We start from the raw sequence: 16486 nt of genomic DNA on the forward strand, positions 1-16486 counted from the left end.
GTGCCCATCACAAAATTTATGTGGAAGCTTCTTGACATCATAAGGTACCTCTGGGATGAATTTGAGGAAATTTGAAGGAAACATTTTTTGGGGATTCACGATTGAAGTTTATATTTTGTGATAACTTTTTTCTGGTTGGAGGTAGGAAAATGTTGCCCAGAAAAATTCATAGGGCATGAAAATACCTTTAAAATGACACCAAAACCAGCTCTCTCGGTGTTATACTTTTAGAGATATGGCCATTTGAATTCGCGACGTCGTGCTAATTAGTCCAAAGTTCGTTCGTCTGTATCTCACTAATTAAGAGGCTGTTAGCAAAAATATTTGAGTTCTTGCCGTTTCTTATGGGTCCCAATTGGTTCCCAAAGTTTTACAAAAATCTGAGAGATGACGGCAGATTCTTTGATGATTTGACATGGAATGACGCTGATACCACACGTGAAAGGCTGAATGCCTAAACTCGGTGATTGCAGCTAAATCTTGTGTCCAAAATCCATCACTTTCTGTACCCACCTTACCCAGTCGCACCCAACTGTTTGTGGACTCTGTGTCCTTTTCTCCTGACAAGGTGGAGAGCATGCTGTCAAACCTCGACTCAGATTCTGCAACCGGTCCAGACGGCATCAGCCAACGTGTTCTAAAAACCTGCTCCTCTGTTCTTGCTCACCCTATCTCTGTTCAATTCACCCTCTCATTTGTTCAAGGTCATCTGCCATCTGCTTGGAAATCAGCAAACATGACTGCCCTGCATAAAAAATGGTGCAAAAACAGATCCCTGCAACTACAGAACAATCAGCCTTCTCCCAATCATCAGCAAGGTCATGGAATCTATCATCGCTTCAGACATGAAATCCTTCCTCTTCTCCAATGGCCTGATTTCCGATCACCAATTTGTTTTCAGACCAGCTCACTCTACCCTGGATATGCCGCTTCTGCTCTCCCAACAATGGATGGAGGTCCTCAATGCAGGACATGAAATCAGAGCCATATCCCGAGACATATTGCATGCTTTTGACACGGTCTGACACCCTGCCCTGCTCACCAAACTCCCTTCCTATGGTATCCAAGGCCATCTCCACTCGTGGCTCGTAGACTTCCTCTCCTGTCGCAGTCAACGTGTGGCCCTAAATGGAGTCATTTCATCCCCTCTTCCTGTCCAGGCTGGAGTTCCTCAAGGCAGAGTTCTGGGCCCTGTTCTTTTTCTGGTTTTCATCAATTATCTCTCCGACTCTCTGGAAAATCCTCTTTATGTCTTTGCTGATGACTCTACCCTCTGCCGTACCATCAGTCATCCCTCAGACTGGCAAGCAGCAGCTTCTTCGCTCACTGCAGATCTGGATAAAATCACAAACTGGTCCAACACATAGAACATGTCTTTCAATCCGGACAAATCTCACACTCTCAGTGTCTCTCTGAAAGGACCGTTTGGAACCCCCCACCCCCGCCCATCCACTTTCTCAACAATCCTCTGGAAGAAGTCCTTTCTTTCAAGCTTCTGGGTCTCACTATCTGCCATGATCTTTCCTGGGAAAGCCACATTTCCAACATGGCCTCCAAAGCCAGTCGCCGACTGGGAATCCTCCATCATGCAAAGTCCTTTTTCGGCCCACCTGAGCTCCTGACCACATACAAAGCTTTCATCCGATGCCTGATGGAGTTCTTCCCCCCCCCCCTCTGGGCTGGTGCTCCTGCCTTCCACCTTTCTCGGCTTCAGGATGCAGAAAGCAAGGCATTTCGGATGATTGGCATCTCCCGCGATGAGGCTGAGTCTTTGGGCTTCTCACTCTCTCACCGCAGGCAGGTCGGTGGTCTTTCTGTCTTGTACCGTCTCCTCTCCAGTCTCCCCCCCCCACCCCCGGCTCTCTCTGCAATTTGTCCCCACCATGTTTCTGCAGGGCGCTCAAGGTCCGCCATTCTGGTAAAACTACCAAAATCACAAATCACTGCTTACCTTCACTCTTTCATCCCTCTTTTTTCCCGCCTTTGGAATGAACTCCCTCACTTTGTTCAATCCCATTCTTCCCTCCAGACCTTCAAAACAGCTGTCACCACCACCTCTTATCGTCCCCCATCCAAATCCGCGATCTTTTCTACCCCCGTTAATCCACCCCAAGCCCACCTCCTTCAAATTCCCTGCTTTCCTTCCTGAAAGTACCTGTAATGGCCATCTTCTATACCCCATGTTCCCCACCCCATCCCTCTCCCTTCCACAGATCTCATGTCTCTGTTCCCCACTGTGTTGTTCTTCCCACTCCCACCCCTCTTGTCTCATGCCCCCCTTGCTGTGCATTGTGTGTTAGCTCTCACAAGAGCCTCGACAAGGTATACAAAAAAAAAGGTTCACTCGGCTTTGGTTTTATCACTTTAGAGTAGTTTGTGAAGACCATTGTAAATATGCACACACTGCTGTGCAAAAGACACTTTCAGGAGTTGCAATACTATATGGATGTTATGAGCATGGATATACACTCAAAGCCTCCACTCGTGTATGTTACGATTATAACAATGCTGACTGTTATTAATACAGCATAATTTGGGTGGGAAGAAGCCAAGCTCGTCATTTTGCAATCTTTATTTCACATAGATCAGAATCTTCAAAAACTTGTGATCACAACTCAAAGTAAATTATGCATGAGCAGCTTTTATGAAGTGTTGTCGCTCATCCATCACATTGACCAATCAAATCAAATTTATGACTCATTGTCAGGTGTTCCTCTTTACACATACATAAAACTAAAAGTGTCCTTTTCATGCTGCAAAATACAGACCGATGAGGATTAACTGTTAGCTTAAAATTAAATGTCTTAAATTTCAGTTTAAGATTACCATCTAATTGCGTTTCTGAATAAAATGAAAAACATTGAGAGAAATAATTTGCATCACTTGATTTTCAATGGTGTCTTATCCAAAGAACAATCAACAAGTACAGAGAAACATAATCTGTAATTGCCAAACCCAGGACTGTTTTGTTCTTGCGTATGGCAGCTTGGCTGGAAGCGTGGCTATGCCGCTGATGCTGTGCCCCTTTACCAGCACACTAGTACCCATTTCGCTGACCTCGGAAGGATGACAGACTGAGTCAACCCCACCTGGTGTTAATTTAGGAGGCAGCAGGTCTAAACTCAGAACCCTAAGATCCTAAGCCAGCCACCTTAACCACTAAACCAACACCAGGCTTAACCCAGCACTGGAAGACCCCAAAAGCTGTCTCACAAGGATGAGCAAAACTTGATAATATCCTTAAAGGGGCTGTCACACCTTGACGATTTAGCCAGCGTATGCCGATTTATGAAAAATTTGTCTAAAATGCCGGCACACGTCGAATACGTTATGGGTAAGTTGTGTGTACGTTAAGAGCACGCTGAAAAACACTGCCATACATCGTAGTACGCTGGCTTTAAACGTTGTACTTTGCGGTTGTCCTCAAATTTTAGCATGCTTGAAATTTTACGACGTATGCCAGCGTATGACTCACACGTTCCACTGCGGTGGCCATAAGTTGTAGGCACGTTATGCGATCGTTGACACACGTCGACACACGTTACTTGTAAGTTACTCATAAGTCGAAACACGTCGAGGTAATGCTTAGCATACCCAAAACTTATTTCTAACCTATGAGTAACGTCCGTGCTTTGAATCTATGAGTAACATACCTCCAACGCATATTGACGTATGAAGACGTATTTGATTGACGTCTTCCAGATGACCACATAACTTACTGAACGTGTTTCAAATTTACAGCTACCGTATAATGGCGTATTGGCAGCGTTTAAAAAAAAAAAACAACAAAAACGTCCGCTATTTCGTCACGTGCCGTTACGTCACGTCCAATTGCCTCTTCAGTTTGCTCGTCTTATTCTTAGTTCCTCCTCTGTGAATATTTTCTGTTTGAGGATATTGTCACGTCGACGTCAAAACTTAAAAGCAAATGTCCGAATATATTTTAAAATTCGTGATAGACTAAAGATAAATAAATAAATAAATAAAACACACAACAACAACAACAACAACAACAACAACTTCAGATATTTCGTCATGTGCCTTCACGGAGCCAAGGAGAAAAAAAGAAAATGTGCCTTGACGAAGAAAATAAATTCCGGGTATGCTAAACATTACCTCGACGTGTTTCGACTTATGAGTAACTTACAAGGAAGTTGTGTCGACGTGTGTCAACGATCGCATATCGTGCCTACAACTTATTCCCAGCGTAGCGGAACGTGTGAGCCATACGGCGAGTACGTCGTAAAATTTTCAGCATGCTTAAAATTTCACGACGTACAAGGCGTATTACGACGTATGGCAGTGTTTTTTAGCGTGCTCTTAACGTATACACAACTTACCCATAACGCATTTGACGTGTGCCAGCATTTTAGACAAATTTTTCAGAAGTCGGCATACACTGGCTAAATCGTCAAGGTGTGACTGCGATGTTGACACTTCCAATTCTCAGGCGGTTATGATTTAAATCGGCGTGCGGCAGCTTTTTAATAGGCTACGCCACGTGATTGTCGGCGATACGTGCAGCACGCTATGCATACGTTAGACTATCGTAGGGCATAGGTTGTGAATGCCGACAACACGCTAATCATTCATTGGTCTAAGTTATCTATAAGTTATTGAAACGTTCTGTGTACATTACTAATACGTTATGCATACGTCCAACTCGTTATGAATACGTCCAAAACTTAAAAAAAAAAAACATCAAAATTTCAGCGCACGCCAACGTTTTACATACATTTTTATACGTTACCATTGCTGGCTAAAACGTTAAGGTGTGACAGGGCCCTAAGGAATAGAAAGAAGACGAGCGTTAGGTTGATATCGGAACTGGCAGAAGACTCTGGTGTCGTTGTCCATCCATTAATAGTAGGTTAGCTTTGAAATGAGGACTTAAAGGATGTGTTGTGGTCAGAAAACTTCTGTTAAAGAGGGAAATGAGACTAAAAAGCTAAAATATGGACACAAACAGAGATTAGACTGTAGAACAATGGTCAAAGGTGCTTTGGACAGAAGAGTCAAAGTTTCAGTTATTTGGATCTAATCAAGACAGTATGTGAGGTATGACCAAAAACTGAACCTTGTAAAGAGCCTTGCTTGAAGTCAACAATTAAGCATGGAGGAGGTTCAATTCAGGTTTGGGGGTGCATATCCTCGTGGTGTCGGAAAATTGCTGAACATTGATGGTATATTGACGACAAATTTTCATCCACCATGCTATGGTACAAGGGTTATTGATCTAAACTTCATCTTACAGAAAGATAATTATCCAAAACACTCAGCTGCAAAAATTAAAACTTATTTCTAAAAGAAAGAGGAAGCTGAAGTCCTTCAATGAATATAATGGCCCCCTCAAAGGCCAGATCTCAATATCATTGAAGCTGTATGGGACTATTTGGACAAAGAAAAAAGTAAAAAAGAATCCCAGCAACTGAGATGATCTTCTTGGAAGAAGCATGAAACACCACAACGCAAGAGTGTCTAACAAAATGATTTAAAAGTGTCCCATGAAGAATTTCAATTTTTTTTTAAGAAAGGGGTAGACAAACTCGCTTTTCATTTATATCAAAGTATATTGTACATAAATTTGGTTATTTTCTTTTTCTTTTTCATAAAGGTGTATTTGCGTTCAACACACAGTTTTAGTTTCCTTATGCATCGTCGTCATCATCATCAACCATGCTCAATGCAGAGCGTTGGTGATGCTGAAGCAGTTACTACGTTAGAATCCTGGTCAGGTTGCCACTCTGACTCAGGAAGTTAGGGTAAGAATTTGGAATTTGTTCATTGTGCCGGCGATAGCTCGCCTACTCTTCATGAAGGATACTGTGGGATCTTTAACATCCACCAACTAATGCAGGCAAATGGGATGCTTAGTTTAACATCCATCCAAGGGACGGCACCACGTATTGATAAATCACCCTGCCTGTGAAACACTGGGATGATCGTTTACAGTGGCCTGCAAAAATATTCACCCCCATCCAAAGTTTTCACATTTTGATGCCACATAAGCATATTTCATGATGCTTTCAAATCAAACTTAATATATAGAGTCTTCATAAACTATTCCAAAGTGTAAAAGCTAAAAAATACAGAGAAAATATGAATAAGTTAGATTAACATGGAAAATCAGATGATTCTGAGTTACATAAGTATTCAAACCCTTTGCCTTATTAACCCTGAATCACTTCAGGAGCAAATTGTTTGTTTGAAGGCTAAAAAATAAGTGTAATAGGTTTCACCTGTAAGTAATCAGTGGTTTAACCTATACATTAAGTTCCCCCATTTATCTAAGGAGTTTCAATAAGGTGTAACTCGCTTGGTCAACCAACAAGGTAAACATGAAGACCAAAGAGCTTTCCGAAGAAGTCAGACATGAAGTGATGGAGAAGCACCGTACAGGAGAGGATTATAAGAAGATTTCAAAGTCACTTAGTATCCCTTTGAGTACGATGAAATCCATCATTAGGAAGTGGAAGACTAATCATACCACCCAGACTCTTCCCAGATCAGGTCGCCCATCCAATCTCAGCAACAGGGCAAACAGGAAGCTGGTTCCGGATGTCACTGTAAAACCTACAATGACTTTGAAAGATCTGCAAGGCTGTATTTCTGATACAGGGGTCAGTGTTCATCAATCGACAATATTCCGTTCCTCTCACAAAGCTGGCAAGAAAGAACCATTACTGAAAAAGACGCATCTAAAAGCTCATGTGGATTTTGCGAAAAAGCATCTTAATGATACTGCAGGCATATGGAGAAAGGTTTTGTGGTCGGAAAAGACGAAAATTGAACTTTTTGGTCCAAATTCAAAGCGTTATGTCTGTCGCAAATCAAACACTGTACATCACCCAGTCAACACCAGCCCGACTGTCAAGCATGGTAGGTGGCAGCATGATGTTATGGGGCTGATTTTCAACAGCAGGGACTAGCAAGCTTGGCAGGATAGATGGGACAATGGATGGTACAAAGTACAGGAGAATCCTTGATGAAAACCTGCTCGAGTCAGCCATGAATCTGGAACTGCGTAGGAGATTCACATTTCATCAGGACAATGATTCAAAGCGCTAAAGCTGAAGCCACCCCTGGAGTGGCAGAATAAGAAGAAAATAAATGGTCTTGAGTGGCCCAAAGTCCCGATTTGAACCCAAATGAACATTTATGGTGAGACATGAAGATTGCAGTCCATCAACGATTCCCATCAAACTTGGCAGAACTAAAGCAATTTCCACGTGAAGAATGGGAAAAAAATTTCACCATCTCACTGTGAAAAACTCGTAGAGACCTACCCACAAAGACTCATAGCAGTCATTGCTTCAAAAGGTGCTTCCACCAAGTACTGACCGAAGGGGCTGAATACTTTTACAACCAGTGAATTTTGATTTTACATGTTTTTGTGCAGGTATTCCTGACGTGTAACCTCCTTCAAGGATAACAGTGTTTAGTTTGATCTCTTCAGTTATGAATTTAAAAGTTCATTTGGAAAAATTGTTTCTGCATAATTTGTAATCTATATCTAAATGTGGCATTATCGGAAGGGGATGAATACTTTTGCAGACCATTGTATATGAGGGCTGAGATTTGAACCCAGGCTAGACAGCTTATAAGTGAATGTGCATCCCTATGGTCCATCCTGCCTACCAATGGTGATATGCAATTATGATTTCCCCATTCCAATGGAAGCTGCCCTTTCGCATAGCGAGTTTATGCACTCGAAAAAAACCTAGTCCTTTGGGTCCCACTGGAATGGGGGGAATTGGGTTTGTACAGTGTCACTGCTCTGGAAGGGGTACGAGGCAGGGGATTGAACAAATGTGGATGTATAATCATCAAAGGGGAGGAGAAAATTCAGTTATAAAGGGGGTGTATGAGGACCCACAGTCAGTTGAGAGTTGGCGTTGCTGGGAGAGACGGCATGAGTGAGCGAATGTTGAGAGAGTATCTATTGCCAGCTGTAGAGTTGTGAGTTTGAGTCTCAACCGAGGAGTCAGGGAGTTGGTTTGTTGGTTCTGGATTCAGATTTTGCCTGTTCATACTCCATGTATAACTTCATGCTCATTCACACAGGCCAGAGACCAGGTGATGTGCCAAATCCTCACATATATTTTATTCACCCCTCGCTTGCCGTTCCTTTCTTCACTTGTCCCTATCTTCGCTTCCTTGCCCTCTGTGTGTAAGAAAGGCTTGTGGAAGTATGTAAGGTTAAAGTTTTATGGCTGTTGTGTGTCTTTTTTTTTAGGGCTTGAAGGGAATTGTGCTTGGAATGGGGCTGTGGGGAAAGGAGGTGAGGTGTAAGATATAAACTTTTGTGTATTTGTTCAGTGCTGTGTTAATTATATATTAATGTTGTATTAAAAACTATGCATAAACTAGAGAGTTCATAGAACACCTTACCAAGCGCAGTCTTGAGACACAAGGGCAAGGGCAGGGTTTGCGAGCAGCAAATTTGATTGGTCGTGATGACGTAAAATGCTATAATATTTTGTCCAAGTAAATGCTAAACAGAAGGATTTTGAAAGTGCCAAAAACGTGATTTGTGCTCTGCAGTGCTCAAGTATATATTTCAATTGAAATAAAATGACGATTTTAAACTTTGTAGAAAATTATTTTTCGGAAGTTTACCGCTGTTGATGCAGGATCTTTTACACCACCTTATTGAACACGTTACATTAGCTCTGTTGTTTGTGTCCTTTATGACATCCTTAAAAACAGCAAGATTCCTTCCTGTTTGGAATGATTTTTTTTCTTTTGTTTGACTGCCAGACAGGCAGACAGAGTAAAAAAAAAAAAATTATCTTACTCCTCCCTGAGCATCTATGATCGGGATGAATTCAGAGACGAAGTCGGGTAAAACGGTCGGTTTGTTTCCGAACCATGTTCAAAATGTCACATTCAATTGAAATAAATTTGTTCCTTGATCATAAACTGACGTTTGTAGACAGACGGACAGACATACAAAGTGAACCAATTGCCTCACCCATCTTCTCGCTTCGTGTGCACGGGATAATTAGTGTAGAGAAACACAGCCTTTACCTGACTTTGGGACAGTTCAGAACAGAGGCCAAAAACCCAGAAAGACTACGGAGTGCAAAACGTGCCTGAACCGCTCAGGCTTAAGAACCACCCATATGAGCGGGGCCTAAGAACTCCCCACATTTATATTATGAAATAAGTTGCCGTTTCTTGGACCATGTAGTGAGTACCTCGTGTCAAAGACATTTTGAACGGCCCTTGTATATCATATACCGTAATCGCTCTTTTGAATCGCTCCTCGTTCGACCCCACGACACACAAAGGGAAGGCAATGGAGAATGAAGAGTAAAAATAATGAGACAGACGAGCTGTAGCTCTGAGTGAGTGTGTGTGCTGTTTGGCCTTCAAGTCACAGCGTTGTTTCCAGATCATAGAGCTGTTGAACCACATTGTAGCATTCCGAGTTACTTTTGGTATACCCTCTCTGTAATTGGGAGTGAAATGTGTCCAGATTAGCGTAACGATTCGGATTGAAATGTTCTGCTTGAAATTCTTCAAGCTGTCCAAACTTTCATGCAGTTTCTTAAGGAACACAAAAGGACACGCAATTGTTAAGGAACTTACTCTTGGCACGATCTTGCTTGCGGGAGGGTCTCCAGCAAACGGCGCTTCGCTGCCGATCCAGAAAGTAGACACGAGGAAGACCCCTTGGGCTGCCCTTCAACTTGGTCATTGCGCTGCCTGCCTGCATGAGGCTGAGACATCGTTCCACTGCAGGAGAAGCAAGGCGGGCAATGCATTCGACGTGCAATATGAACAATGCTCTAGCCGTGGTTGGGGTACGTACAAACATCCATGTGTTTCAGGAAGGGTATGCAATGAGAATAGCGCTTCAAGCCACGATCAAGATGAAAGCAGTGACAAATTTGAGTCATTCTGTCAAACAACATCACTTGGCAATTTAATTCATCAAAACTCCCAAAACCTTTTATCTGTTAACTGCACACCTCCAGCAGCAATATCAGTCTGTTTTGTTAACAATCGTTTTATGATATGGGCATGAGCAACATGAAAGGGGGGGGGGGGTGGGCATATAATTGGCGTGCATACATCGACCTATGGAATATTGAGCACATGACTGTGAATTCAGCTGCTGTAAGAAAGCGGTGTGAACACACGCGACGGACCAATTGTTTGGCTGTCCAACAGCAGGGAAGAAAGGATGGCAATATTGCATGCAACAATCGTGGCGTGAAAAAGAAACATTTTAATACAATTATTGCTTTCAAACCAAAACATTGGTAAATCCATGAGAAGCACGTGATGGCACTTTAACCTGCATCATGCGATCACAAAGTCGGAAAACATATATATATATATATATATATATATATATATATATATATATATATATATATATATATATATATATATATATATATATATATATATATATATATATATTGGGTTGTTCATTTTTGATGTTGCGGAAAGAGAACGAAAGAGCAGCTGTCGGGCTGTCATGCAAGCTGCAAGCTCCGAGCAGAGACCATTAACTTTATGTAATCTTGGTTATATGTTTCGAGACCGCACGGCATCTCATGCCGCTTTGCCGAAAACATGTGATGATGAAATGACTTACCTTCACTCTCCTGGGAAGGTTTCAAATCCTTAGAAGTAGCCATGGTTACGTTTTGGTGGACCACAGTTGGCCAAAAAGCTATAACGAGCTAGCTGGCATGGTCGGTCGTGCAAGAGAGATGGTGAGACCGATCGCTGCACCACCCTTGATCTAGTCCCTCTGACATATCGCTTGCCAATGTCCAGGGGGTAAAGGGTGGTGGAGGGACTCCGAGCGACCTGCCCGCCTTATGCCTGTATTCACGGTGCTGTGCCTGCAGTGCTATTCCTACAACCACCAGCCCTCCACCCCTTTTTACCTATCCCCTCCCTCTCCCGTCTATTGCTCCGCTCTCCAGCCTCCATCCTCTCACATGAGCACCAGTAATTGGGCAAAACCAAGTCGGAGTGCAAGTGAGTGAGTGTATATATATATATATATATATATATATATATATATATATATATATATATATATATATATATATATATATATATGTGTTTGTGTGTGTGTGTGTGTGTGTGTGTGTGTGTGTGTGTGTGTGTGTGTGTGTGTGTGTGTGTGTGTGTGTGTGTGTGTGTGTGTGTGTGTGTGTGTGTGTGTGTGTGTGCACGGCGAGTGCATCAGTGACCCGCGCACGATCATGGACCTATCGATAATGGGTGGACGATGGCGATAGGGAAGTTTGTGTTTCCAGTAAATAACGGACTAGGCAGCACCACAGACAAGGCAGCACCGCAGACAAACATGCGGTGGGACTGCGGTTGGTGATACAACCACATTGATCACATTTGCAGCTGCTTTATACGTGGATCAGTCCAAGGACCCAAGGAGTAGAACATTTCCAAATTAACGGCGCCAATTGGTCTGTTTGGCAGCAGCTAACACCCCCGTGCTGCGCAACAGGCTTCTGTGGATTTATCTCGGCTAGTGAGGTCTCCTCTGCCTACGAGGTGGAAGTTGGAAAGAGCAGTTGGGGGTGCATGGGTATTGCCCCACAATGGCAAATGTGGGAAAGGAATTAAAGTGCGCGGGGAGGGTTAATGTACATGGAGTGGTTAACGTACATGGAGCGGTTATAGTACAGATGGAGCGGTTGGAGTACAGGGAGCAGTTAACATACAATGAGCAGTTATAGTGTAATTTAGAGTGGTTACAGTATATAATATACATGGATCAGTTACGGTATAACACATGGAGCAGTTAGAGTACAGGGAGAAGTTAATGTTCATGTAGTGATTATTGTATGCATAGATCAGTTATATATAATACATAGAATGGTTAGAGTACAGGGAGCAGTTATAGTACAATACATGGAGTGGTGAGAGTATAGGGAGCGGTTAACATACATTGAGCAGTTATAGTGTACTTGGAGTGGTTTTAGTACACATGGAGCGGTTGGAGTACAGGGAGAAGTTATATATAATACATAGAATGGTTAGAGTACAGGGAGCAGTTTTCATACAATACATGGAGTGGTGAGAGTACAGGGAGCGCTTAACATACATTGAGCAGTTATAGTGTACTTGGAGTGGTTATAGTACACATGGAGCGGTTGGAGTACAGGGAGAAGTTATATATAATACATAGAATGGTTAGAGTACAGGGAGCAGTTTTCATACAATACATGGAGTGGTGAGAGTACAGGGAGCGCTTAACATACATTGAGCAGTTATAGTGTACTTGGAGTGGTTATAGTACACATGGAGTGGTTGGAGTACAGGGAGAAGTTAGATATAATGCATAGAATGGTTAGAGTACACGGAGCAGTTTTCATACAATACATGGAGTGGTGAGAGTACAGGGAGCGATTAACATACATTGAACAGTTATAGTGTACTTGGAGTGGTTATAGTACACATGGGGCGGTTGGAGTACAGGGAGAAGTTAGATATAATGCATAGAATGGTTAGAATACAGGGAGCAGTTTTCATACAATACATGGAGTGGTGAGAGTACAGGGAGCGGTTAACATACATTGAGCAGTTATAGTGTACATGGAATGGTTATAGTACACATGGAGCAGTTGGAGTACAGGGAGCGGTTATAGTATACATGGATCAGTTATATATAATACATAGAACGGTTAGAGTACAGGGAGCAGTTATAGTACAATACATGGAGCGGTGAGAGTACAGGGAGCGGTTAACATACATTGAGCAGTTATAGTGTACTTGGAGTGGTTATAGTACAAATGGAGCGATTGGAATACAGGGTATACACGAGTTATAGTATACATGGATCAGTTATAGTATAATACAGAGAATGGTTGGAGTACAGGGAGCAGTTAATGTACATGGAGCAGTTGTAGTAGAATACATGGAGTGGTGAGAGTACAGGGAGCGATTAACATACATTGAGCAGTTTTTGTGTACTTGGAGTGGTTATAGTATACATGGACAGTTAAAGTATAATATTTGGAGTGGTTATCATAAATGGAGCAGTTATAGTGTACAGGGAGCAGTTATAGTGTACTTGGAATAGTTCTAGTATACATGGAGTGGTTATGGTATAATGCAGGGAGCAGTTAACGTACATGGAGCGGTTATAGTGTACATGGAGCAGTTAGAGTACAGGGAGTGGTTAGAGTAAAGGGGGTGGTTATAGTGTATTTGGAGTGTACAGGGAGTGGTTAATGTACATGGAGCAGTTACAGTGTATTTGGAGCGGTTATAGTATAATACATGGAGGAGTTAGAGTACATGGAGCTCTTGGAGTACTGGGAGTGGTTAGAATACAGGGAGTGGCTAGAGTACATGGAGTTGTTGGGGTAAAGGGAGCGGTTACAGTGTATTTGGAGTGGTTAGAGTGCATGGAGCTGTTGGAGTAATGGGAGTGGATAGAATACAAAGAGTGGCTAATGTACATGGAGCGGTTATAGTGTACTGGAGTCGTTGTAGTATGTAAATGTATACATGGATCGGTTATAGTATAATACATGGAGCTGCGAGAGCACAGTGAGCGGTATAGCGGTTAAAGCACAGGGAGCGCTTTCGACAGTAAAATGGGCAGTTATATAGTATACCTGGAGTGGTTGTATGTCCGGTATTGGCTTCATGGTTAGGGTGGTGGGCTTGGGATCTTAGGATCCTGAGTTCAAATCCCACTCAGCTGTTGAATTAACACCAGGTGGGGTTAACTCGACCTGTCATCCTTCCGAGGTCGGCAAAATGAGTGCCAGCATGCTGGTATCCTCTGTCGGAGTGGCGAACCATCCAGGATTGTGCCCAATAGCCAAGGAGACTGCTTAGGCAGCACCAACGCTCTGCACAGAGTATGGTCCCAATGGATGGATGGATGGAGGCGTTGTAGTATAATACATGGAGCGGTTAAAAATCCAGTGGGCAGTTAAAGCACAGGGAGTGGTTTATAAAGTAAAGGAGGCAGTTAAAATGCACTTGAAGTGGTGAAGGTACAGGGAGTGGTTAAAGTAGATGGAGCCGTTTAAGTACAGAAAGCGGTACTGTTGAAAGAGAGAAACAAAAATCTGAAATAAGAGCACCATAATAACGAGATAATGCTCAATAATACATCATTCCACATTCATACTATGTTAGAGGAAAAGCATCCTCGGATGCGAACAATGGCATTTTTGAGCCACTCCGTTCCCCTGGGGTGGGGTTATGGAGGATTGTGGGGAGGGTTTGGGGGGCAGTCGGGGCATGGGGAGAGATGGGGGGGGGGTCAAACAAAAGGCTAAAATTTAGATTTCACCACCATAGAGTTGCAGTCGTTTGACTCCCTCCTCAGGGCAGCTCGGTTGGTGTGTACCCGTCGGTTTTGGTTCCCACGGGGTCCGCTCTGTCGGTGTGTCCGCTCGCGTCTCTCGATGATCCGCAAACTGCACAACCAGTTGAAGTCCACCCAGGTGATGCGGACGTAGTGTGGACGATTCACCGGTTCCACTCAAGCCGTGTCTCTGTATCCCAAGTGGAACTTTTCATCATCTTTTGCCATGAGCCAGGCCCGGGGGTCCGGTGCACATAATTCTGCATTCCAGCGCGGTTCATTGGGAACCCTTTTATGGTGCATCTGAACATGGCCTGAGTTCATGAGCAAACGCACACTTTTCGTGAATCGGGTTGTTATACACACAAGCGTCTCCTGATCATAGGACGCTCTTTGCATCCAAGCCAAATTGGACGAAGCAACGTCATTATGTGAGAAGTGGTCAGGGAAAGAGGCAGGAGGCAGGAGGGCATTTCGGGATGTTTCACAAAACTACTATCCCCAACCATCCCACCCCTCTTCTCCGTCGGTTTACGTGGGACTTTCAAAAAGTTCTCGGAGCAAGCTGAAATAAATAGTCCAAGGTACGTCACAGATTTATTTATTTTTCAATATATACAGTATATACAAGTTGGGTCATCGGATCAAAATCGGGTTAGTTCGGCTTTAGTAAATCAAGGAGATTGATATTTAAAGCTGTAGCAAAAAAAATTAATCCCAGAGTGCACCACGGAAATGATGGGAGAAATGGCCCAATTTCGATGCTTGGGGTTTTTCTTGATTTTCAGAAGTATAAACAGATATACATACAGAGAATTGCCTTCTTTTGTGGGGGCGGAGGTATGGAGGAGGTTTGTACCCATGACCTGACACTGATTACCTCTAGCACATGAAACAAATTCAGTGTGGGTTGGCCCAGTCATACAGGTGGAAATGATAATTCGGCCACCCACCCTCGCAGTGGGGTGGGGAAGGCATTGGGGGATGCCCATGACCAGACCCTGGGTACCCGCAGGCGTTTGCAAAATTTGATGGAGATTGGCCCAACCGTTATTTTTCCAAGATTTTCAGAAGTACATACGGACATATATAGGTTCCTTGCAAAGGTTTTTGGGGGGGGGGGGTGGTTATGCACATGATCTGACTCTGGGTACCCCCAGCAAGTACACAAAATTTGGTGGAGATTGGTCAAGGGGGTGTGGAATTGTAGAAATCAAAGAAAAAGCCACTCGCACATGCACATACACACACGTGCACACACATGAAGGTGGATATTTTGAGACCTGGTAAGTTTCTGTTCCATTTACAGAAACCCATCCAAGTGTAGAGACAGCAGCCAACAACAGCAACTTTCAAGCGCACACACGCACGCGCGCACACACACACACACACACACACACACACACACACACACACACACACACACACACACACACACACACACACACACACACACACACACACACACACACACACACACACACACACACACACGTTGAGACATAAGCAGCTTGCTTTGCCATCTCTCTTAACGTCTCATCTGCTTGAGCCCATTAGAGATGATCAATAAATAAGGAAAGTTTGAGTTTGAGGAAAATGATTCCACACATTCCAAACTGTATTCCATGCATAAAGCTTAGGGGATGAAAGGAAAGGGGAAAGATTCTTGGACAAACTTTTGTCAACAAAATTGACCAGTAGAACAGAGATTATCCCACTCTACAAATTTGAAAGAGTGGTGATGATGACCCAGCAATATCTAATTAAAAATAGAATTGAAGAAACAAGAGGGGAGCACTCGGTAGAGTGCAAAACCTCCGCCGCCAATACTGCAAGGTCACTCAAGTGAACCTCATATCCTATTCATTCAATTTGACATCAACAGTGCTCACAGAGTTATAGTTTGCAACTTTCCCTTTTACTTTTAACTTTTACATACTCAATTCATTCGTCATAACTAGATTCCTTGAGTCAGAAATTGATTTTACGTAGGTATATCCACCTGAAGTTCCAAAATCAGCCGCAATTATAATTTTGGCATGTTTTTGTTGGAAATCACTTATAACATGCAGAAATGCAAAAAAAAAATAAAAAAAAATCGAAATTTTGTTGAAAAAAAAAGTTGCAAAAATATATTTTTTTCTCTAACAATTTTTTTTTTGGGGG

The 16486-nt window shown here is 42.9% G+C and overlaps 1 protein-coding gene across 1 annotated transcript in view; it reads right to left on the minus strand.

The window, feature by feature from the left end:
• LOC147019103 (1-phosphatidylinositol 4,5-bisphosphate phosphodiesterase eta-2-like) overlaps window positions 1–16486 on the minus strand; it is a 236147-nt gene that overhangs the window by 157012 nt on the left and 62649 nt on the right. The window contains exon 4 of the mRNA XM_085899377.1: window positions 9595–9741. Within this exon, the coding sequence (XP_085755503.1) occupies window positions 9595–9741 (147 nt within the window). The remainder of the gene's footprint in view (window positions 1–9594; window positions 9742–16486) is intronic.

This window comes from Eptatretus burgeri, chromosome 10 (genome assembly GCF_056783735.1).
Source record: "Eptatretus burgeri isolate ZD-2024b chromosome 10, Ebu_testis_v1, whole genome shotgun sequence".
NCBI lineage: Eukaryota > Metazoa > Chordata > Myxini > Myxiniformes > Myxinidae > Eptatretus > Eptatretus burgeri.